At 43.0% G+C, this 26362-nt stretch overlaps 1 protein-coding gene across 3 annotated transcripts in view; it reads right to left on the reverse strand.

Annotated features, from left to right (window-relative positions):
* Positions 1 to 26362, reverse strand: part of tmem132e (transmembrane protein 132E) — a 510081-nt gene that overhangs the window by 147484 nt on the left and 336235 nt on the right. Inside the window, exons 1-2 of one of the 3 annotated variants that reach the window (XM_085798303.1) lie at positions 3117 to 3930; positions 1563 to 2529 (exon numbers count right to left, since the gene is read on the reverse strand). In XM_085798303.1, the coding sequence (XP_085654429.1) occupies positions 1563 to 2529; positions 3117 to 3195 (1046 nt within the window). In that variant the 5' untranslated portion in view covers positions 3196 to 3930. Of the gene's footprint in view, positions 1 to 1562; positions 2530 to 3116; positions 3931 to 26362 lie in introns of those variants that run through there. The other 2 variants (XM_085798305.1, XM_085798304.1) reach the window with 2 other exon arrangements.

The following is a 26362-nucleotide window of genomic DNA, read 5'->3' on the forward strand; positions in this document are numbered from 1 at the left end:
AAGACTCTGGCTGTTCTTATATGTTCAGTATGGACCCTCATTAAGTTCTTCTCTCACTTCAATGGGCTTTTGTTCTATATACAGTATATGCTAATAAAATGAAGACACTGAAAATGTACTGGTAACATCTGATATCACTGATGCACTCTGAAGAATTTAAATCGTACCTTACATTCCCCTTCTCCATAAGTGTCAAATCAATAGACTAAGTGCCCATTATATTAATTATATAATTAACAGCATTTTTTTTTGTAAGACATCATTATAGAAATTACTGTTATGAAAAAAAAGATGCATGGCAGTCGATCTTTAAAAATGCATTTTAAATATTCAGTTAAATGATCTTCAAATGTTTGGATGTTTCTTTAATAATGAGCTCCAGATATCATTATAATTATATTATTATTGTTGTTATTTCGAGTTGGAGATATGCTGTATTTTGCCGTAGGCATAACTACATATGCAACATGTGCTGGGAAAACGTGCAGGAAATAATCAGTGATAGCAGTGTTGCCCACATTGTGGATTCAGTTTGTCCCCCACTGCAGTAAAAGTGCACGAGCATGAAGCACAAACATCACCTGGTCAGACACTTCACTACACAAACTGCTTTGAGCAGCAGTTCACTGGAGATTATTCAGACAATCCTGTCCTGAGAGAAAAAATAATAAGTCTGTCAGTGTTACGCCTCCACTTCAGACGCTGAGCAGCACACTGCTGCTCTACCCTTTAACCCTGTCCTGTCCTCTTTATCTTACCTGGCTTTAATTAGTAATGGCACATCACTCGGCTCAGTGAAGGAGAAATGAAGGCTAAGGATGAAATATGTGATTACATGCTCATTTGGCTCTTTAGACCTAAAATGCACATAAATGGCCTCCCATCTCATGTGCTTGAAAAGAACCAAGACACAGAATATTGCATGAATTGGGATTACATAACGTTTACCCACAATTACATGTGCACCATGATCTTACGCCATCTTGAAATGCTACAATTGATTTTGATGTTACGTAAAGACCTTTATTTAATTATGTTGCTTTGAATAACGGTGATTAAAGGGACTATAATGAAGACAACCGTGCTGTGATAATTGTTCCAGTAATGGCGGCTATTTGAACATGTAAATCCTATATTCCTTATCTGACTGTCCGCTGGGGACTTGACTAGATGGGGTATTAAAACTGCATGGCTTTATTTACTGCCTTGAGCATAAACCTTGGACAAATAGCAGATGATTATGTGTGAGCATAATTATAAAGAGAGATATAAGACTAGTGTCTGATAGTCGGGAAATGACAACTGCTGTTTGATGTCTATCAGGAAGCAGGAAAAATAATCTGTTCATCAATAATTCTTGTGCACATAATTGCATGGGACCAGGGAAATTTGCAGAATGAGCATCTGCTGTGCATCGAAACAGCTTCATCATGTTTTCTACCAAAGGGTAGTCAATATAAACACATCAAATGTGAGATAGAGAAAAGGAAATGGGATGGATTTGGTTTGCAACACACAAACACACAGAGCAAGTCATGAGTGTGTATTTAAAGGAGACTTACTTGAGGCTGAACTGCTCCACAGTGGAGTTGGGCATCAGGTAGAGGAAGATTTTGAGGATCTCTCCGGGCTTCAGGGGCTTCTCAGGCAGCCTTAGGAACATGTTTTTGTCCAACTGCTTGTCCACCAGCAGCTGCTCCTGACTGGCCTGGTACAGGCTGATGCTCCCGATGCGCAGCAGGGGGTGCTGTGACAGAGGCTCTCCCCGGGAAACTCCACCAGCCCTGTGACCTGAGCCCTCGCTGCACTCCCCTTCCAGACTGGGCTCATGGAGAGTGTAGTAGAGCTCGGCCTGGAGGGTCTCACTGGTCAACCCATCCAAGAGCCCATCCCCGGAGCCTTTCCTCCTGCCCAGTGGGGCCACGTTGGTGTTAAACCAGGACGGAGGCAGCTCCAGCTGGGCCAAGCACTGCGCCAGGTTGCCTTTCATGCGGCAGGAGGTTTTAATTTCACGGACATCCCGGAAGGCGTGCAGACGGACGCAGGGCAACTTGTCCTGAACCTTGAAGTCATCCCAGTCACGGCCGGCAATGTAGAAAAACACCTGGACTGTGGGGTTGTTGGAGAAGACCCGGGCCTGGACAATGAAGGCCCTCACCTTCCAGTTGACTGTCAGCTGACCGGGAATATCCAGTGGACTGGTTGGCTGGAGCAGCTCCTTGGACAGGGCCTGGTCTCGGGCAAAAGGCCCAAAGCTTATGTTGATGGCAGGGAGGTCTTTTGTCTGGAAAACCACAAAACTCTCAGAGCGCTGCAGCGGGTGTCCAGCGCTGGGACCGCTGCCGCTCTTAGAGCCGCCGCCAACTGTTTGTCCTGTGATCTGAGCCTCTCGCAAAAAGAAAGCCAGTTGTGCATTGGACATCTTGAAGTTGGCGGGAAGGTAGATGTTGGGTGGTGAAGGACTGGCTGTCATTGCTGAGGAGGTGAGGAGGGCATCTGAGCTGGTTGGAAAGATTTTACCTGCAAGAGCTGTGAAGAGACAGAGAGAGAGAGGGGAAGAGAGGTTAAACCTTGAAATATCCCCCTTTATATTTCAGAGCTGCTTTTAACTGAGGAACAGGTTGTGAGGAAATTGAAAAAAAGATGCAAAGGAGGGGTCAGCAAAGTGAAACCACGGATGAGGTATGAGCAGGAAGTCACAGAGGTCTGCTCTACTCAGTCAGCCATAGAGAGAGGAGGTTGGAAAGGTCAACACACACTTCATCAGATGATAACCAGCCAATACATGTCAAGCATTCAGAGGAGAGGCAATTCAGCACAACATGTCCACATCAACAATGTGCACAGTCAAGGAGTGAATCACATTCAATCACTAATTTGGACTGAAATATAAAAATTTTAAGATTTTCCAAGAGTCTCCCACAGGACCTGCAGTTAGCTCTAAGTTACAGGACAAAATAAGGAACTTTTATTAGTATATGAGTGGTTTATAGGTTGTTATCCAACACTGCACTTGTTGAGAAAAACAAATCAACATAGTTTAACACCTAAGCTGCTACAGGGAAATCAAAGTAGGGCAAAATCATCAGAGAACAAACGGAATAAATGTGACATACTTATCAGAATTACCCAGAGCTGAGCACAAAAACATAGTTTCCTGTCCCCATGGTCCAAATCATATTTTAAAAGTCCCATATTCCAAGTGGTTTTATCATTGAGATCTCATCCTTTAAAATGTTGAAAGAATAAAAAAAAGCAAGAGGATATTTTTGAATTCCCCAACAGGAAAAAAAAACTCCTCAGTAGGTTGTCTTACTCAGTAGCCACTCCACAGAAGTTTGTCTCCTTCTTTTTTGGGTGAGATTTTCTCTTTAGAAAATCTCTGCCATGTGTTGCAGAAGGAGAATAAATGAGTAAAAAAAGAAAGCAAACGGGAATACGCTCCGGCTGTTCTTCACTTGGTCATGGTCTTGCTGCCGGCTACAATGGTTCCACCGAGCTTCTTGAACTTGTGCTGGTCTAATTCCCGTGGCTTAGGTCTTGGTTTAAGAGTGGTTCAGCCCCACGCAGCGGCTCGCTCAGCCCCAGACTGTGCATGGCTCCGGGACAGACGCTGATAGACAGCCACAGCCTCCTCCCACGGCTGGTGGGCTGTACGGGAACTACAGACAAAGCCTTTGACGCCGCCCCATCTTGCCACACCTAGTCTCTAGTCTATAATCACCATTTTAGCTCCCGGTCAGAGCTGAGACACACACCAACCCCTCAGAGGACTCGGCTTACACCACACACACTAACACACACACGGAGGTGAAAGAAATAACACTCTGCAGCTTGATTCATCCTCTCCCTCCGGACGTGTTCAGGCAGACTCTTGTGTGTGTGCATGCAAGTGTGAGTATGAGGGCTGGATGAGTGTGAGTTTGTGTGAGTGTGTGTGTGTGTGTGTGTGTGAGGTGGGGCGGGGGATGGATGTATTGCTTGAATGCCTCCAGGCAGAGAGAGAGAGACTAAGAGTAAGAGTAAGTGAGAGGGAGAAGGGGAGAGGGAGGGATTAGGTAAAGATTATTGATGAATTAGCCTAGCTCGCCTTCTCTTCTCCTCCTCCTTCTTTCCCTCCTCCTTCTTCTCTCCCTCCTCCTCCTCCTCCTCCCCCCACCCTTTCGTCTGCTTGAGCCCCATGAGAAATCCATGAGAATGAGGGGATACCAGCCGGAGGGGGAGGGGTATCTGGACTGCCTCCCTGCTTCACTCACATGTGCCTGGAATTCCCATAATAAAAGAGAAGGGGGATTCATGGATGTGTGTGTGTGTGTGGGCCCCATAAACTGAATGGCAAACACTAGGGGCAACAAAAGATGAAGCCACGGACGTGCAAACATCCCGCACTTACAAATGAGCAGTCGTAGCCATAGAGAAGGCTGGGGGAACTAGAATGATGAGAGAGGCTACTTAGAGCCTGTCTAGTCTTTATCGACCAAGAGCTCTCTACCGCACAGGAATGTGTGCACGTGTGTGTGTGCTCGTGCGTGTGTGTGTGTGTGTGAAAAGAGGAGCTATACTCTCGCCTGGATCAGAATTAAAAGTGACAAAATATGTTCAGCAGTCCACAAACTTCCTGAAGGGCTCCTGTACCAAAACACCGCATGCTACACTCTCCTGGGTACAAACGCTGAGCTGCCATTCAAATCTCCCTCCATTACTGTCAACTCTACCAGTCACATGACCACTTCACAACGCTGTGAGACTCTGCAGCGGATCATAGCCTCAAGAAAGAATGGAATATGTGCCTCAGATAGAGGAACATACACCTGATACGCCCGACGATGTTCATATCGCGGCGGTGTGTTTTTTTTTCTCCCTCTCAACAATTTGAAGCTCGACAAGATTTTATAGCCGTGTTTAAACAGTAAGTAGATATTGGATCAGCATCAACCCCCCACTCTGCTCCCTCTGTCTCTCTGTGTCTTCAGGCAGCGGTCGCCTACAGCTCTGAGAAACCTTGAATCCTCCAGACCTGCTGGGACTTTTGAAAGTGGATGTGGTAATGTTCTCCCCTGACTCCAAAACTACTGCTGAGGCGGCCTTGAGCGAGGCACTTAAAACAATGTGTCTCCATGTGTTGCACAAGCACCTGCTGCTGGCCAAATAGTAAGACAAAATAGTTGCCAGCTTGCTTCTGTTTTCTGTAATTTTGTCTCCTTTTTTGTTTTTGCTTTTCTTTTTTTCTTCAAAGCTACACTGTTGACTGTGTTGTTCTTGTACATCTGTTCACTTAGGCACAGAGGAGGCTGGAGGCCCAACACAGGGAAACTTTGAGATGATAATATGGGTTATTAGCTGTGAGGTTGTGTGAGGTATACTTTTACATTTGTTGTGTGTGTTACCTGCAGTAGATTCAGATCTGCACCTGCTCAGTTTGGAGCAGTATAGCCAAAGGGAACCAGCACAGTCACTGAGCCACGCACTGCTGTGGACAGAGCCATCCTTACCCAAGTCAACTCCTTCTGACTCAAACAGCTGCTGTGTAGTACAGTGCAAGTCATAGGTGCACTTTTGCACCGCAATAAGACTGTTAAACAGTTGGGAAAATGTAGCTTCAAAGGAAAAATAACTGTTTGAAGGCAAATGGGGAAAATATCCCAAACATAGTGCACACTTATATCAACACTGCCTTTTTCTGTGGATGTTTTTTTTTAAAGCGGCTAAAACATTTTACTGCAGGTAATACAGTGACTACCACACACAGACCTGTGTCAAATAACTCAAACACATAAAAGTAAAACTACGTCTTCCAGCAGCTATTTAAGCGCACACAAACCCTGAAATAACACAATATCCGACCCATCAGTGATGTGTGTGGGAGCTGAGAGAAAGGGAAGTGTGACTCATGTTTTAAAATATATTACACTGACACTAACAACTGGTAAAATACCAACAAAACAAACTAAAATTCAAAGGCAGAAGTAGAGTTTGTGTCATTAGGGCTTTTTTTTCAGGATATTATGTCAATTTCTCCAAACACAGAAAACATTGATACTCTGGTCATCATAGAGACATGTTTTTAATTATGTGGTGTTCCCGACACTAGCGGTGACGCTAGTGTCGGGAATATGAATGCTTTTATCTAATTCCAGGCACTTTACTTTCACAGCATCAAGCCGTGGACTATCATCCGTGAGGAAGGAAAGTGCAATCTTCCTTCCATCTGCTGCTGGGAGACATTGATTTCATCACCTTCTACCATGATAAATGCAAACGTAATGAAAACAAAAACATATATACAACACGCTCAGTATTCTATTGCATTTTGTCATAGAAATATGACCTGTCAGCTGCAGCACCTCTACACTGCAAATGGGATGTGAGTGTGAATTCTTTCATTGCATGTTGCATGAGAGGAGAGAATTTGCATAACTACAGTATTTCTCTCTCTTTCTGTAGCGTAACAGGTCGGCGGCTGATGGGAGACTGGGAGGAGAGAGCGCAATTGACTGGATTTTGCCAAAGGAACAATGGTGTGCTGCCTCTGACTGTGAACCCAGGGTGACACCGATACTTTCATGTTAGGCCTGAAGGTCACCTAAACTGCCTCTCAGGAGCCTCGTAATCCCTTTTAAATGCAATGAAACCGTACATTGACAATACATGCATTGAATGCCATCAGGAAAAACAAATCCTCACCTCCCCCCTTTTCGCTCTCAACCCCGAGGCCTGGAAGTGTCATTGGAGAAGGTGATTAGAGGCTACGATGCATCAGGGTGCTCTTATCTCCTTTTCAGACTAACAACATCACTGGGTAGGTAGGTTTGAAGTGGAGCATGGATACAGATGGGTTTCCAGTGTGAAACCCTATCGCCTTCCTCTTCCACTTGATGTCCTATTAGACCTCAGGCCAAACTGAATTGAATTCTCTTCCTGTTGTGCTCCCATTATGTGAAACATCTGCTCTGTGTGTGTGTGTGTGTGTGCGCACGTGTGTGTGTGTGTGTGTGTGTGTGTGTGTGTGGTGGTTGAATGAGTTGGTGTCTACTCCGAGGGCACTTTCTATTCATTAGATTACTTTGTCTGATGCCAATTAATGAAAGTATTGGGCCACTTTGAGGCTGAATCGGTGCAGTTCCACGTCTACTGTAATGCCAATAACAGTCGGCAGACCACAATACTACAGATTTATCCCAGTGGAGGATTTAATCATCAATCCACTTATTGGAGTTTTGTGTGTGTGTGTGTGTGTTTTAGAACTAGATTAACCTTGAAATAAATCCAACACAAGCCAGAGAAGCTAAAGCAGGAAAGTTTTTATGTAACAAATATATCAACACTCTCACAAAAAGCAGAAGTCTTAACTTGCACTGAAACTAAAATGACCGGGTCTGAACACAGCATGAGGCCTCACTGCTGTCAGGGCAGAAGTCAATGGAGCTAAAGATGTGAAAAAAAGGGTCTGGAAAACACATAATCCTGGGATTATGTGAGACTGAGACTGTCCTCTTGTATGAAACACACCCGGAAGTCATTTGTGCAGCAGGTTATTATGATCCATATACATGTTTTATGAGGTGGCAGCTGTAGTGAATCGTGAAAGACAAAGTAGGCCCAGGGGTGGAGCAGTGATTTTAAATGTGGGGGTGTTCCAAAGAACGGAAATTGAATTTCAATTTTAATCACAAAATGCAATTTTTAATCACTATCCCGGAGTTATCACGGTGGATTTACCTATGCTACGACGTTCCTGAAAAAAACTCTGCACTTCATGGCTGGATTGAAAACTCTCTCGAAAAGATATAATTGACCTGAGCCCACCTTAGATCGCCAAAAGAGTAAGCTTCCAATCAGGGTCCAAAACTAACTTTTTCAGGCTGATAAGTGAATTTTTTTACCAGCCAGGTGGATAATTTACCAGCCAAGCAAGTAAAAATTGCGTTTAAGTGCTGTATATTGCTATCAGTAGGCCTATTATTTAACGTGTAATTTGGGTCTTATATGCGATCAATATTTTAGTAGTATGCACTAATACTAGCAATTAGGGGTGTGCAAAGCATCCGGAATTTGTATTTGTTGAGGGGGGGGGGAGTATTTCTATTTGTATTTGTGTTCGAGTAAAATTCAAAATAGGTGTAAAAATCCAGTTTTTTTGAGATACACTTTCTAATTCTAATCCATTATGAATCCCACCACCACCTGCTGAACAGACAGAATATAAACAAATGAACTATCATTAGGCTACTTCAAAAAATCTCTCTCTCTCTTACAGTTGTTTAGGATTGTGTGTGGTGTTTTTAATCATATTTTTTAATCATATTTTTATATATACCGTATTGATCCGAATATAAGACGACCCCTCTTTTTCAAGACCAATATTTGGAAAAATACTTTTTATTTGGACAAAATTTCATTTGCATAAAAATAAATTCATTGTTTGCCTTGTACATTTCAACATCGTTGGTGTTTATGCGGGGGGAAAAAAATCATAAAATCTTCTATAACTCCGCAAATAGGCAAAGCGAACGCACTTCACGGTTCTCTATGCCATAGGTTATAACAGTGCAATTAAACGAGCATAAGCCTACTGGCTTAACTTGTGCAATAAACGGCGCACATTTTCTTGACAAACAGTGTCATAACAGTCTGCAAAATGTGAGAACAATAACATCTAAAAACACCACGAACAGTTTTTTGTTTTTTTTCATTCATTCAGCTGCATCCTCCGCATCACTGGGTTCCTCCTCCTCACTCGCACTTTCGTTGTCGCTCGCTGCCGCTGCCGCCGGCTCCTCCCACATCAAATCATCCTCGCTTCCATCCATCAGATTTGAGATGCAACATTTCTTGAACCCGTTGATGATGCTCTCAGAGGACACATCTGCCCAAGCTTGCAGGATCCATTCACAGAGAAGACGGGCAGAAGGTTTCTGAATTTTTCCAGTAGGTGTCAGGACATGGTTACCAGCCAGGAGCCATGCTGTGTAGTTCTTCCGCAGATTGTTTTTGAATGGCTTATTAACGACCACATCCAGTACCTGTAACAATTTTTTTTAAACCATTATAGGCCTACAGTAGCTTGTTGTTATGTACACATCTATCATAAATTCTACTGTATCTTTTCAATCTCCCAATAAAATGACTCAAACTACACTGACCTGCAGCTGACTTGTCATTCCACCCGGGATGATCACCAAGTCACCATTCAGCTCCTTAACTTGTTTCTTGACCTCATCTGTCAGATGTCCACGGAAAGCATCTAGCACCAGCATGTTTCGCCTCCGTCTAAGTCCCCCGGGACGTCTGGCCCACACAACCTTCAGCCAGTCCACCACAAGCCTGGACTCCATCCACCCCTTCTCTTGTGCACGCACAATTATGCCAGCCGGCATAGGATCTTTGGGTAGAGTCTTCCGTTTTAAAATCACATAGGGGGGGAGTTTCGTCCCATCGGCGAGGCAGGTTAACATAACGGTAACGCGGCTCTTCTCATTCCCTGTGGACTTTACAATCACAGACTTGTCTCCTCTTTTGTGAACCGTGACAGATGTGGGCATGTCAAAAAAAACTGGTGTCTGGTCAGCGTTGCCCATCTGATCCAGGGGATATTCATGCTTCTTTCTCAATTTTATTACAAAACGCTGGTAGTTTACCAGCTTCTCTCTGAAGTCTGCGGGCAGATGCTGAGCGAGGCTTGTCCTGCGTCTGAGGGACAGGCCATTACGTCTCATCATTCTGCGGCACCAGCTCATGCTGGCTTTGAATTCGGCGCGGGGAATGTTAAGCTCTGTGGCTACTTCAAGTGCTTTTTGCTGTATCACTGCCCTCGTGATGGGCATCCCTTCATTATGTTTTTCATTCACATATTCACACACCCTTCTGTCAACTTCTGTGAAGCGACCAGTTTGTGGACCACGATAGCTCCTTCTCTGGCTGTGAGCGTTTTTTAGCTCATCTTTCTGGGACCGCCAGCGTCGCACGTTGCACTCAGTCACATCATATTTTTTTCCTGCCCTCACGTTATTCGTTCTCTCAGCTTCATTTACAACCATAAGTTTAAAATTCGCATCATAACTTCTCCTCTGATTTTTATTCACCTGACCGACTTTGGAAGCACTTTTGGAAGTGGATCTCTGTGTCCGGGCTGCATCTTTCTGTCATTCAGTACAGTAGCTTATGCAAATGAAGGCTAACACACCCACTCCAGCCATGCTTGTTTATGTTTACAGGATCACGTTAGGGTCACACTGCACTAAACGCTGACGGAGACAAAAGTGCTCATATGGCGCTACCTATTGTTTTACATGAGTTATTCCTTAGACCCCGAATATAAGACGAGGCGTAATTTTCAGGCATTTTTCAAGGGAAAAAATATCGTCTTATATTCGGATCAATACGGTATATGATAATTAGTTTAAAAAATATTTTTATCAGTAATTTCTTTTTTTCAATTACTAGACATTTAAGGCGACCCCATCTGAATTCCAGGCGACCCCACATGGGGTCCTGATCCCAAGGTTGAAAAACACTGCTGTCTTTCCTGTCTGCTCTCAGAGTGTGTGTGTGTGTGTGGGGATGGGGGGGGGGGGTAATGTGTTGATTCTCTCTCTCTCACAGAGAGCACACAAACAAACAGGCGCGCGCACACACATGTTGTCAGCGGTGACGTCCGACCAGAGCGATTGACGTGTCCAACCAACCCAATCACACGCGCGGGTCCGGAGTCCGGACCGAGAATTAAAAGTTGGACCGCGCTGGTCCGTGCTTCAGCACCGTGTGTCGGGTCGCGTCTGGTTTTAATTAATACGGGGATAAACAGTCAGCGCCGCGGTCACCGGAGCTGATCACTGCCCAAAGCAATGAGAGCATTTTTTTTTTTACCTCTGCTGACAGAGATGGTGTTGATTTGAGGGGGCGTAGAGCCGGTTTCCTCTGCACTCACTCACCGGTAGAACTTGAGTTGAAAAAGATGCCTCTTCCTTTTTAGCATCTCTGCCTCCTCCTTCTTTCTCGTCTATTGTTCACTTTCAGTCACCGGTGAGTGACAGAAGCTCCGACTGGCACATAACCAAAGTCCGTCTCTGTGACCTCAAATTTCCCGGCCCGGCGGCCGGCCCGCGGACAGCGGTCTGTGATTGGGTGAATGCCCGTTCAATTCGACCACTGCCTTTTCATGCAGCGTAAGGAGGCTGAGGCTAAGGTGCGCTCCATTTTTGTATGCTGGTGCACAGCGAGGGGTGGGCACACGGGTTTACCATTGGAAAATGTGGGGGGGGATGAAATTATTTTGCTATCAAAGTGGGGGTGTCGAAACACCCCCATCCCCCACGGGTGCGACGCCCATGAGTAGGCCTACATTTTAGGAGGAGGTTATGGTGGATGAAGAGCAGGGTCCAGTTCGTGAAAGCAGTGTATTTCTGACTGTCTGACAAAGTTAACAACTTATTTGACCACAAAGTTATAAGAAAGAGGAGGTGCTTCTTTTGTTTAACCCAAACCACAATGGTTAAGTTTACCTACACTTAACCATCATCACTATTATTGTAACAATGGCAATGAAGGTAGGTACCTTCATTGCCATTGTTACAGTCCACATATTCACTAGTATCTATGGCAATCAGGATCATGCACACCCTTGGTAAGTCCTAAGGAGATGTTTCCTGTCTGTGTTGGTTTCCTGACTGGAAACTGTGTGTGTTCAGAGCTTTGTTGTGTAAATTTGTTACTTTTCTTGTTATGTTTTCACTGTTATGAATGAATTCTCCTGAACATTTATGAACATCTGTGCTGCATTTTGTCGAAATATATGAAAGTTTTGTCTGCATGTGGATGTTTTTTTAATCTGCACTTTACCGCCATCAGCCAGTGTTCACATTTCTGGAACTCATTTCTCAGGATTATACTATTAGTCTCATGTTTTGACCAAGGTTGAGATTTAAAGTTTGGGTGGGCCTCAGAAGATTTTATGATATTGTGGCATTGTTGAGTTTGATAGTGGCTGCTGTATATGACATGTGGTTTAGAAGGGGCTCCGCTCTAGAAGTATCTGCTGTGTTGAAAAATCACAAAAGCATTTAAAGCTAGGCCCGCCTAAATACGACACTTAACTGTATGTCTCACTTCCCGATACAAAAGCTGTCAAATACAAAAGGTGGCTGCCAAGTTGAAGGGGAGAATGTTACGAGGAGGGCAGGCATTCGATCTTGAGAACAAGAAGCGCATAAATGTCTACTCAAGTAAAAGGTCAGGAAAAATTGTTGAGAGGGTTTAGAGAGAGACAGAGGATCCTCGCAGCATTACTAATGTTACAGCGCCAAGGGTTTCCCCATCGATCTCTATCTCATCCCTCATACCCTCTCTCTTCTTTAACTCTGCTTTGAGTACACTGCTATTACATTTGAAATGGTGAAATGATACTTCAGTTCAATTTACTCAGTAGAACACATAGCAGCGCCGCACAGTTCATATCACTGCATAAGGACACCTTTTTGCTCTCGCCGGCTTCTTGCTTCGCTTGCTCTGCTGACAGGTACACGCCAATGATCACATCTCATTCATTATCATTCAATTCAAGTATGCAACACAAAGTGCAGATGAGGAGTTAGTTCAACCCGTTAGGCTGAAAGTGAGGGGGTGTATTAGCACCTGAGACACACTTGCGTTACATGCACAGCTAAGTCGAGCTTACTCATAGCTCGAGTTGGGCGTCCCATCAGAATGCGGACCTTGTCCCAGTTTACATGCAACAGGGAAAATCAAATAATTGATGGTGTGCACCTCCTCAGGTGGCGATATGCATCATTTCAGTGGGTTGATACAGCCTCCGTTCCAGACAACTTTTTTATCACCTAAGAAATAACTGGATATAAATAACTTATAGCTATAGTGCGTAACTTCTATCGCCCCCTAAAGGATTTCTGCGTTATTACAACGATACGGCCGGCACCTCAATATGGAGGTCTTTTTTTTATTTTATTTTATTTGATAGTACATAGTGATATAGACAGGAAAGGGGGAGGCAGAGTGAGGGGGAATGACATGCAGGAAAGGTCTGCCCGACGCAGGATTTGAACCAGGGACGCCTGCGTTGAGGACTGTAGCCTCTACATGGGGCGGCCGCCACCACTGCGCCACGCACCGCCCCAGGCTTTTACTTTTTAGTAGGATCCACTTCTGAACCTCTTGGTCGCTTCTTCAGGTTCTCCGCCATGTTGCTTCTAGCAGCACTCTCCTCCCCCCTCCCCTCTTGTTGTCAGGTAAAACCGATGCTGCGTTCCAGGCAGACTTTTGAACCCGTAAGTTATGGCTTCAAGTCACGACTTATAACTTTGTAGCATTCCAGGCAACCCATAACTCGTGTTTTTCCGACCTGTTACCCGTGAAGTGAGTCACTATAACGGCCACTCGTAACTTCCGACCCGTGAACTTGTACCAGATCGAACTGGTACGACTTCACAGGTCGGAAAAACACGAGTTACGGGTTGCCTGGAATGTCGCCAACGTCACCAAATACAAAAAGAACAAACACTGAAAAATACTGCGAGGTGTTAGAGGAGCCGAACAGCTTAATCAGCGTTGATTCATCTCCTCTTAGTGGCTTGGGTGAAACAGATATATACAGACAGTTACGCACTGTAGCTTTAAAGCTCTCAACTACAGTTCCCATCCGGACGCGCCTGTCCGGTTCGGGCTGAAAATACTGTATATAGCCTACAAATGACTCGGGTCAGGTCGGGCCATGGGCTTCCTTTCCACACTTCTTCCTTTTTCTTGCTGGCTTCGCTACACTTTGTGCCATCAGGGTTCCTGCAGCTTAAGTAAAGTTAAATTTAAGACTTTTTAAGACTTTTTTAATGCCACTTGAAATGAAATTTAAGACCAACTAAACAATAAACGCAAATGAAAAAAAACCCCCACTTTCCCACATGGTCCAAGGTAAAGTGACTGCAACATGAACGATGGGGGGGGGGGGGGGTGGTTCTAAATTCTACCTGTTCTACCTACCATGTTTCCGCCACCATTTTGATTTTGAACGGAACGGTACCACCACATAAAATATTTAGAAAATGCTCTATTTCTTCACTCACGTTTAATTTTTATTGTAGAGTAACAGTATCACCACACTATTTTTCTGCTCTTTTACTAGGGATGTAACGATATGAAAATCGCAATTGTGAGATTTTCATATCGTTACATCCCTAGTATTACAATACCTCAATAACAAGCCTATGATATTCACTGCAGTATTGGAAGACATATCATGATATCAAACTCTCACTGTAAGGGCCGTTGTATAGGTGAGAAAGGTGATGATAATTCTAGGGGGCCAGCGCCCATGTATAGGGCCCACAAAAAAACCCCAGTAGTCTAATCTTTATGACTGAATTTTTCTGCATAAGACCCTGACTAATACTCATAGTAATGCTGCATTAGCATCAAAACAAAGTAGGCTAAATAAAAAATGATAATATGTAGTCTAAAAAAAGTGGAAAAGTCAGGGGCCCACTTTAGTATTCTTTCAGGGGGCCCAGAATTCCTAGCAACGGCCCTGCTCACTGTATGATAATACCACAGTAGCTCTTCTATTCCACTCTGCACAAGTCAACAACACACACACACACACACACAACCCTCCCTCCCTCCCTCCCTCCCCCGGCTCGCTCCTTCTCCCTCTCTAACTTTAAATAAATACCTGGTTCTGTATCTGCCGTCACACAACACAACAGTCGTTTTTTTTAACAGTGTGAGAAGTTTGACGATGTCCGCGACATGTGTGCGGTCGGTCGGTGTGTCTCACGTGCGTAACGTCTGACTCGCTCTCAGTAGAAGCTACAGTGACTGTTGTTGTTGCTCCAGGTAGCGCTAAACATCAACAAGCTATAGCTATAGGCTAGCTGCTTGGGAGACAGCAGTGAAACACAACGCAGCCAGCCACACACACTCACTAAACAGCTGACACGGTGACACACGGACGATTGTCTCTCACACTCATTTCATATCGGGCCTACGTGTCGTTACGATACCGATTTTTTTTTTTTTTGATCCAGTGACGGGTGAGAATTTCCAAACCTGATTTGTCAATCCTCCTTACCCTCTCCCTCCTCCCTGTCTCTCGCCAGCTGTCTTTTCAAAATAAATGCATAAAAAAACACGGACTCGGGATCAAACAAATAGACGTTTTACGGGCGACCACTGTGCTTTTTCATCGGCATTAAATGCGCCATCTGGAAATTTAATACCAATAGCAAATTTACAGTAAATTTAAGACAATTTAAGACCTTAATTACCCAGATTTTAATTTAAGACTTTTTAAGACTTTTTAAGGACCCGCGGGAACCCTGCCATCTCTATGGTTGTAAAGCATGTGCACATGCATTGGCCAGTTTCAGTCAGATTAAGGTGTATACATGCAGTAGAAAACTGGTTTCCAATCGCATTACCGTGTTTTAGTTGGATCTGGAGAAGTCTAGTTATAGTTGGACTTAAGCCATAATTAGTTTTTTTTTCCACTGATGGGGTTTGTCTTATTTTGGCAGCTAACTATATTCAAATCTGAGTCTCACTGGAGGGAGGTTTGTCCAACCCGTGTGTTTGTATGAAATCGAATCACTCTGGTGATTTAGAGTAAAGTGGAGTAAATCAGTCATTCTAAGGGCTATTTGCTATACATATTATTTCCCCAGAGACGCTTGCGTCTAAACACGCTGAAATCAAATCTAAGATGCGAATGAGTGTGTTGGTAAACATGCCATGTGAGAGTTAGTACATCTTAGTGAAGTAGAGACAATGGCAGAGCTGAGATCTCAATGCGCTACCGCTTAAACACATTCAGAAAACATCAAAACTTCATAGAAACAGGCGCAGCCAACGCAACTCAACAAATACAGGAAAGCACAGAAGATGATGGAAATGTTTCCAGGGGACACAGAAAAGTGATGAACACAGCTGGACACATGTGTTTGGAGTAAAAAGTATTTTGCGTCCCAGTCAGGTTCATCACTTTTCCGTATCTCCTGGACACATTTCCATTGTCGTCTGTTTGATGCACGTTACTGTCTTTGTTTATGCTGTGAGAATTTGCACAACAAGTGTTTTCAGATTGACGGAAACGTTTTCTGAATTTGCACTCGGGGCCACCATAAGAGACGGAGTTATGAAGATTAGTTAAGTTTGTCGGATGTGTTTGCAATGGAGATGTAATGCAAGGAGGCAAATACTTCAGTTTGTTTTTTAGTTTGTTTGTGCTCTTCAGATGTTTTATATTTATCAATTGTATGGATGTAGGAGCCATCAACCACAAAAAGTATTCATTTTCTAAACTGGCATTCAGCTGTTCTTTTCAGATTGTGTGTAATACAAAGGTTTGACGAGACAAATAATTAAGGACAATGAGCTGCCACAGCCACACAATCAAAAGTCAGATGGAGCCCATAATTCGTTCAGTCAATGCAGCCAGGAAACAGATTTATTGGACATTGATCTATAAGAGATGCAAGCCAATCAGCAGGTTGGTTGACCTTTTGAAATTTTTCAGCATTTGCTTTCCAATTGTTCGAAGATCCTGTTGTCCTTTAAAGAAATTATTATCTCTGTCTCATCACAAGCGAAGGAGGAGTGGGTGGAGACCAACAACATCTACAACTCTTCATATCAACCTAGGACCTATCCATCCATCCATCAAACTCTATCTATCTATCTATCTATCTATCTATCTATCTATCTATCTATCTATCTATCTATCTATCTATCTATCTATCTATCTATCTATCTATCTATCTATCTATCTATCTATCTATCTATCTATCTTTATCTACCCACCCATCCATCCATCCATCCATCCATCCATCCATCGATTCAGCAGTTGTTCACCTCCTCATAAGGTGCGTTTACATGGACACAAATATTCAGAATAAAGGGCTGATCCGAATAAAAATGTGTCATGTAAACACGTCAATTGGAAGATTCTGATCGGATTCGGCTCGATCCGAAAGAAATTCTGTTCGGATCGAGAGGGGTGGTTTATACCGATCGTTATTCCGAACGAGGTCCATGTAAACACTTATTCCGATCATTACATCCTTTCCTACTAGCGTGACACGGCTGTCTACACAGTTCTACTCGGTTCTTATTTATTTAGCCTATTCATTTTTGCTTTTACACACTCCAGTGTGACGTCCGACAGGAATCAAACCCGCTAAGTTTAAAAACACCCTGGCAGCAGCGCACACGATCTACTGAGACTTGTTATTCTGTCACCTGAGTTAACGAGGTGGACGAGTGAGTTTGGAGCTGATGAGAGGAGAGAAAAAAGAGAGCGAGTAGTAGCCTACCGACCCGATATCGCCGTGTATCTCGCTTTCAGAGTAATCCCGCTTCTTTCCCCGCTCTCTCTCCGTTGTCTTCACCGTCTTCCACTGACGTAACTCCCCAAATTTCCAGAGCGCACATGGCTAATTAATATGCACGTGCTGTTTTGCATTGACCATATGGTTGTGTTTGGGTGTATAGAGGGCGGGATATGGCGTGTTCACATCCCCACTTTTCATGGGTCCGGTGAGATTTATCAATGGCAGGAACAGTAGTACACGTTGCTGAGTCTGCTTAATAACGATATAGCAGTACAGCAACAGCTCTTAAAATCTGGCGCAGGTCCATTTTGAGTAGGCTACTGAATGGGATGAATTGAGCCACTTCCGTGTTTATTGGTTTGTTTACAGTAGTACAGGAAGTACAACTCTTCTTCTGCTGTTGTTTTAGGGAAAAAGACAGCTCTGCGCATGTCAAAATGCTGTTATTCTGAATAAAGCTCGGTGCATGTGTACGCACGTCATGATCGGATTATTTGATTTTGCGCCCATGTAAACAGTGGATTTGGATTTTCCGATCCCTCAAATTTTTAATCTGATTAAGAAAATTTGCGCATGTAAACACAGCTATAGTCACCTATATTTTGAAACACAGTCTTTAATTTTCTGTTTTCTTGTGTTGCATTGCTGTATATACAGGTGACTACGTACGTAGGGTCTGTTGATAAATTGGGTGCATTTTTACCAGAAGTTCCTGGATGTGACAGAGAAATTGCTTTGGGAAACACTTGTGAAATTACAGTTTTTCTCAATCGCTTTGGTGCTTTTCTCACATCACTCTTAACATTTGCACAACAGTTAGTGCATTTCTCAGAACAATTATTGCAAACTGCAAAACCTAGTGGATGACCTGCAAAAGCGCGTCACTTGCTCAAAATGGGTTGTCCATCCCTCAAAAGCAAGTACTCATATCAATGAAACTGTCAGTGTCGTCAAAATGAGAAGTCCTGACACCATCGTTTATGAACAAGATAGTCAAATGGCTTTGTCATGTTTTCATTAGGACACTTTATTCTCTAAGTGTTTTCCAATGCAAAAAGTGATGATACTACCTGAAAATGCTCAAGACAGCACTATACACTACTTGTACAGCCATGTGAAAACTAAAGTTACACATTACTGTATTTAGTGGAGATACTGAATATGTACGTTTCACATTTCTACTGCATATGCTCTTTGCAATTCTGATTTGTTCACAGCATTGTGCAAAGGAAAAATACACTACAGTCATCTACAACAAACATAAGAAACAGTCTTTGGGTACAACTTTACGTAAACAATGTTGCAGTTAGGCCTGGGACGATAATCAATAAATCAATTAATCGCACGATAAATGAAAATGAACTCGATAGTTTTTCCGGCCTCAATAAATCGCCATGTGCATGCGCATGTATTTGTTTTCCTGGTCTCTGGCCTCCAACCAGGCTGGATGACAAGAGGCTTCACTCTGTGCATCGGTCTCAGCACCTGGGCCATTTGTTTCATAGCAGAATGAAAGGAGTGAACCCTCTTTTCAGTCATCCAGGATCTTTGTTTCCCAGAATGCATTTGGCAGCAACCGACAGCGCCAGCTGTAAAGCTAAGCAGCTAAAAGCTTAGCAGCTAAAAGCTATTTTACCGTAATTCTGGCTGCCGCGCTGTTAACACGTCACTTTTTAAAGTTTTAATATTTTTTCATGCGAGAAAGTCACAGTTTAGATCCCCAGTCTGTGGTCAGTTTATCCACATATCGCCTGGTAGAAGATTTCCTCCGACGTTTTTGGAGTTAATGTGGTAGCAGCGAGCAGCAGGAGCGGGGCTTTCCACAGTCTGCAGCCGCCTGCAGCAGCTCACAGGCCGGTCAACCTCCGTCATTGGGGGAGAAAACGACTAAGAAAACTTATCAGCAGGTTTTTAGAGGTTTACCGCCGGCTGGTTTAATACTTTATAGGAGATAAATGCTGGTCTCATTGATGAAATCTTACATCTGTGGAAGTCATATTAGTTTGTTTGAATGAAAAGTGGAGCTTCAGGTGTATAACGTTATTGGACAGAAGAGCTGCACTGTTTATTATTTTTTGTTTATTTTATTTATTTAGGATAGTAGCTATATAAGTTCTTGTCATTCCAATTACAATGGTTAAAAAAAAAATACTCATGGGAAATCAAGGTGTATCGCATTTAAAAGGGTCTACTTGCATTATTATGAAATATTATTATGTTAGTGGTTAATTTGTTCTAAAAAAAAAAGGGTCAATAATATCGTTTATCGTCAATAATTTGTGGGACAATATATCGTCCAGCAAAATTTATTATCGTCCCAGGCCTAGTTGCAGTACATATAGTAAGTGAACCTACAGAGTACTGTAAATCATTCCTGCGCATCCAGACGTTCCAGTCACATTTTCATCTACATCACTCTGTCAATTGTAGCGAATGAAACAGATTCAATATTCCCAAAGATACAGTAATGTCATCCTTACATTGTATCTCTTTCAACCTTATGCCATTGTTTGTAATGGGCTCAGTCTCTTCCACCTCTGTGAGGTTGTCTTGTAATCCTATGTGATGCAGAGTAAAATTACAGTAATGTACAGTACATGTACTCCATCAACCATTATTACTGTAGTGTACAATACTGTAAAAGTGCTTCCTACTTGTAAAATGCTGTAGTACAGTACCGTACTGTAAAGATGGGGAATCTTTACTGTGGTTGCTGTAATACATTACAATACAGTAAATCTGTTCTCTAGTGAAGCTGTAAGTCTAAATGTAAATGTAAAAAAGTTCTTGTCCCACTGTATCTTACAGTAATGCCTGACACAATGACAGCAGTGCAGATTGTTTAGTGCTGAATTACTGTCCAATACCATACATACCTGTTGTTCCTTACTGTAAATGTTTGAATAATTGAATTAAACAACATTTAAAATTAGTTTGACAGATTTTGAAAACTAGTTCAACAATTTTGTATGTAATGACTCAAGCAATGAAATGAGGACTATTAGTTTTATAGGGAAAGACTATTCAGCGTTCAAAAGTATAGTTCATTTTGACTGACATAAACAAATGATAATGTTGTAAAACAGCAGAGAATTGTATGAGAGCAACTGATACCAAAAGCATTTGCAATTTGTTCAGAGGAAGGAGAAACTGCTACTATGATGTGGACAAATGACTACATGTTGTGGAGGTTGAACTAATAGTTATGAGAACTTTCATTCTGATCTGAGAATAGCACCAAAGCGATTGAGAAAAACTGTAATGACACTTGAAGTTGTTCTGACTCTGCAGCCCCTCAGGGGAGACTCAGCCCGGCAGCTCTGCAATGCTGTCTTCTAAAGGACAGTTGGCCAAGCTATAGGCTCTTATATATGCATGCACCTTCTTATTACACCATTTTAGCTTAGTTTGTGTGTGTGTGTGTGTGTGTGTGTGTGTGTGTGCAAAAGAACTGTTAATGTGTAGTTCTGTTTGCAAACTCGCTTCTCGAGCGATGATGGTGAGGTTTATAGAGTTTTGCTCTCAGTGTTCAATCAATCTCTTCCTATGGACATGAAAGGTCTGACACTGGGATGTGATTTGGTGACTCTACGGGGTCTCAATTTGTGGAGATGGAGTGTTTTCTGTGTTAAAGTCTCACTTTGTAATTTAGGCTGATAGGAGTGGTGTATTTCCACATGAAATTCTTAGCACAGCTTTAATGAGGCATAATTTGAAGATTAAAAAGGAAGAATATATAACTTGTGTGACACATCTGTGGGAACTGGAACATTTCATCATTGATCCTTTATGTGCACCCATAAAAATCATCCATAATTTATATTATAAGTTCCCTGGTCCAGTAGAGGCTGTTCGGAGGCAACAGCTGAGCCAAGATATAATAACTCAGTTGCCATCTGATTAAAGGATAGGATAGGCTTGATCATTTAGTTATGTCACTACTGTTCAACATCAAATACTTATCAACCAATTAGTCAAAATCCGAGCTTTACAGGGACGCATCATGTGGTAAGAAACCATAGGCTACATTTTGTTTTAAGAGCTCTTTGAAGATGTAAAAAAACCAGCAACAAACTACCACCCACACATTCTCTTTCTTTCTCCCCGTGACCTTGTTTTGATCATGAGAGCAAACATTTAAGAAGGAAGGCTAAAGCCAATGCCAGCTAATGGAGTACATACAGCGCAAACAATAAAATCCTCTGATGAATGACTTTGCACCAATATTTCTGGTTTAGTCATCCTAAGTAATAACGAGTGACACCTTGATATAAATGAATGTCACTTTCTATACTCTCTCAGTCTTCTCTTGGCACCTTTTACCGCCCCTTTATGCAAACATGCATCAGTATCGAAGTCTGCCACATGCAGATGATGATAGAAAGTAGCTAGAAAAAACATCATCATGGGGGTGGGGGGGTTTAGGGCAGCAGCACGGCACTGCATAACATTTATATGGGAGGTTAAAGGGCATATAGTTGACATTGCAAATGTGTCAATATGAGGGGTCATCGAGGGCCTTATTGCCCCAAAGGGCCCCAAATGTTTTCCTGGTTTGCCTCTACTGACACTGCACCACTTGCGGATGGATGCTCTACTACAGTTTATTTTTTCTTGCTGATCTAAAAGCAGTTGGTTTCCGTCTATTGCTGTATACAGTTATGATGAGCTGTTAGCAGATTGTTGACACTTGTATCCGCTGAATAATCCACCACAGTGAGCATAATGTTTGCAGTTGTATTAGTCTGGTTGTGTGTTAATGTGGTGTTGAGCACAGGCCGAGTTGATGAGCTGTGTGTGGTCTCATCGCTGTTATTTATTTATAACCTTTTTTTTTTTTTTTTACCAGATCTGATTTTTATTTCTGATTTCACAACTCCAGCTTCTATTTCTGTTTGTAAATTGATTTTCAACATTGGACAAAAATGAGAAATATGTTCTGACTCCTATACCACTCCTCTACCTCTACTACTACTACACTCTAAGACCATTAGGCTATACCAGGGGTCGGCAACCCTAGGCACGCGTGCCACGGTTGGCATGTGGCGGCATAATCATTGGCACGCTGGCACACCGCTACCAGCTCACAGTCAGAGTTTTTTTTTTTTTTTTTTCCGGGCTTTCTGCGCATTTTATTTTGAAAGGACAGCTGGAGCGAGACAAGGGCTACGCTGCCTCCCTTTGTACGCTCTACTAAGTGTGAGCGGCACGTACGTTCACGTTGCCTTCGTGAATTGTAAACAAACAGACGCCCCCGCGGTTTTAGCGTCCAGCAGTTTAGCGGCTAATTCAACTGCAGTGATGGATAACTGTACCGGAGAGGACAACTTCACGAGCTTCATTTGAGGAATAAACAGCAGCTTTTACCTGACGGGAGACCGACGCCTGAGCTACGGTAGCTAACAGCTAACAGCTTTTACGTAGTTACTTTCTCTCCCTCCCTCCCTCTCTTACACAGGCACACACACAGCAGGTTGTCTGTCATATCTGTTGTAAACCTTGTAATAACAGCTTGTTGAGTACAGTTAACATTATTGTTGCTTTGGTTTGAGTGTGGATTAATTCTTAACGGTTTGTTGCGTAATGTGAGTGGTGGTCCTGGTCCATTGTCGTGATCCTGTTATTGATGAGTTGTGTTTTAATAATAGCTGATGTGTGTAAGTTACTGTAACGTTAGATGGCGTGGATTGTGATGAGAAGGTGTTGCACACATTTTGCAAACCATTGTGCAAAACCTGTTTGTTGTGACTTTCTTACGTGATAAGCTGATGTGCCGAATACCCCCGCCCCCCGTCCCCCCAGTCGTCTGTGATCGCCTGCCTCCCCTGTCCTAGAGGTCACCGCACGTCACTGGTGGAATCGAACCCAGGGTCGCTGCAGCGGGGAATGCAAGACGCCCGCGGCTCTGCGTATTTAATCAGAGATTCAATCAAGGCCGGTGAGCGGCCTGACGCTGCGTCATTAACGCCGCCGCTGCTAGAGTCGGGCCAGACGCACTGTTACCGTACAGACAAGCTACGTGTCCCCTTTTAATCTCCTCTCCTTCAGCCTCACGTTCTCACCCCAGCTGTTCTGTTATCAATAAACCTGACGATGACGCTGCAACCCAACTACACAGCTGTTAAATGATTGGCTGCTTGTTTGTCGCTCACAGTGTCCAGATTGTCCAGCCAGGTCTGTGAAATGTTGTGACTGTTTCATTCTGACTGATATTCTGGATGCACTGTAGTCTCTGTTTCAGCATTTTCCTCCCACTGCAATATAATATAATAGGCTAAGTTTTTGAAAAGCAGTGTTGTGAATAATGAGAAAATATCTTCAAAATATGATTAGATGTGGGCTATATTAAATGATTTTATCTATCCATATATACAGTACAAAAACAACATAACTGGGTCGGGCATGTTGTTTTTGTATTTTTTGTCACACTGTTTTATTGTAGTGGCACACTCATTGACAAGAAAATTTCAAATTGGCACTCCATGTCACAAAGGTTGCCTACCCCTGGGCTATACTTTCCTCAGCTTTAGCTTGCGATTTCATTTTTTTTTTTAAATCTAATAATGTTAGAATTTCAAGATTAAATTCAATGTGGATACATTTGAGTTTACAAAACTGTTTTGTGTCTAGGGATGTCCCGATCAGGGGTCGCGTTAACCGGATATTTTCCGTCATTGACCGTTTTTTTAAAACGGTGACGGAAAAATTTTGAGGCCATCCGTCATTTTGACAGATTGCAATTCACAGCCATGGCCGTCTGGCCATGTGCATTTGTTTACAATGAAGCCGGCGGATAATCAATAAATGGAGCAGTGGATAACGATATAAAACATATACAATGTCTCAAAGTCACTATGGTGAGAATTAGATTAAAAAAAAAAAAACTCACAGCTGGCTGGTGCGCTCAGTAGAACGCTGTAGTACATACTCCAGGCCTGTGTGGAGCGTGTGTGGCGCTGTAGCGCTGCCACACAGAAACACTAACAACAGAGGAGAAGACAGAAAGCTTCCCGCAGTATTCAAACTCCAAACATTACAAGTGGATTAAATGTTGATGGGAGTCGTGTCAGTGCAAATATGACGGTCGATAATGATTTAACGGGCGAGATTCAGCTGCAGTGTCCGAGGGGCCGACAGTAGTCAGCTGTTAAGTTACGTAGCTGTAGCTACACAGCGGTGTGTGTCGGTACAGGTAGAGCGGTGGGGGCAGGACATCACCGTTTCACACACTCGCCGCGCACAACTCTTCTAAAGGTAACGTTAAGCCTTATTTTAATGTATTCTGCCCGCCGTGGCATTGTTTATAACACGTAAAGCTGAGTGGGTTTTGTCCTGTCTGGATTTGTGCTGCATCTGGCTGTGTGGTCTATAGCTTCAGTTGTTTCAGTGATGCGCAGTGGCTGCGTGCGTGCGTAAAAGAGAGATGAGAGAGAGAGAGAGAGAGAGAGAGAGAGAGAGAGAGAGAGAGAGAGAGAGAGAGAGAGCGAGCTAACGCCGGTGCACTATGCGGTGCCTATGTGAAAACGTGCTCCTTTGGATGTTTTGGTATAACACATGGGTTAGCATGTTGATTGTTGACAGAAAACTGATGTCATCATCAGGTATTTACGTTGTATTTGTTGAGTGGCAGAAAGTGACCCCCGCATTCACTGACTGACCCCACAGTTAGATGTGCTCTGACGCAGACTCTGCTCCGGAGCATTCTCTGTTCAATTTGTTTGGACTTGATATGAATTAAACATGAATTAAAATTGAATGCTATTGAATATGGCATTATTATCATTTAAAAAATAAAGTGACCGGTAAAAATAGATTATGACGGAATTTTTATGACCCCGTCAGTCAAAATGACCGGCGACGAAAAAGTCTAGCGCAACCTCTGGTCCCGATACCACTTTTTCACTTCCGATACGATACCGATATTGCAGCCTTCAATATTGGCCCGATACCGATATTGATCCGATATTAGGGGTGGTGAAAAAAAACGATTATTTATATTTTTCAAATTCTAATACAAAGGAGAGTCCTCCTGTTGCTGACTGACAGGCTGCCGCTGTCATGTTCTTCTTTGGGACAGACAGTAGTGAGCTTACTTTTGAACTGTGAAATATTAAAAAATAAACCTTATTTACAACTGTTATTGAATTACTGTATGTACATCAATGTCAAACAAAAGGCAAAATCTTCTTGCTTCAAGGTTTTATTTGTCACTCCAAATTGAAGATTATAGCCTGCCTTACAGTAAAAATGGCATACATAAAATAAAAAGAGGAGTAAAGCAATATATTAAGCAGCAATATTTAAGCATCAAAGATGTTTAATCAAACCCACATAGTTTGAAACAACGTTCAAAACACACAGCCAGTGTCACAACTAAGCATAAAGCCCGCTAGCTTAATGCTAACGTATAATGTAAAACGCCATAGACAGGCTAACAGAAATTAGCATCGTTAATTTAATGCTGGCTTTAGCACTGTTACTCGCGCCCGGTGTGAACGCACCGTAACCTGACCGTAACACAGCACAACATGTGGACCAGCTGGTCTTCCTCCAGAAGAATCTGACCACCGACCTTTAGAGCAATATAGCGCATTTACCGTTTATTAGCGGGCAAGCGCGACCTGTTCATGCACCTGTGTCTGTGTGTCGCACACACGCTGTTGTTGTTGTGATCATGTGATTTCTGCATGCTGCAGCCAGCCGCTCTTCTTCTCTGGCAGGCTGCGCACCAACATTAAGGTGCATTACCGCCACCTACTGTGTTGGAGTGTGAACGAGAGTCACCTATTCATATGGGACAGAAGTGCTGGAGCGGAATAATGGACTGCTTTTATCGGAGCGTTTATATCGGAGATTTTAGATGCAGTCCGATATAATCCGATATTCGTTTTTTGGCTGATATCGGACATAAATCCGATATCAATATCGGATCGGGACATCCCTATTTGTGTCTTTCATCTTATGTGCACTTTCTGTTTCTCTTCATCACTGCTGGTAGCCTTCGCTCGAGGCCCCTTTATCCTGACACT

The sequence above is a fragment of the Trachurus japonicus genome, chromosome 14 (genome assembly GCF_045865225.1).
Source record: "Trachurus japonicus isolate A0001 chromosome 14, Traja_1.0".
In the NCBI taxonomy this organism is placed as follows: domain Eukaryota; kingdom Metazoa; phylum Chordata; class Actinopteri; order Carangiformes; family Carangidae; genus Trachurus; species Trachurus japonicus.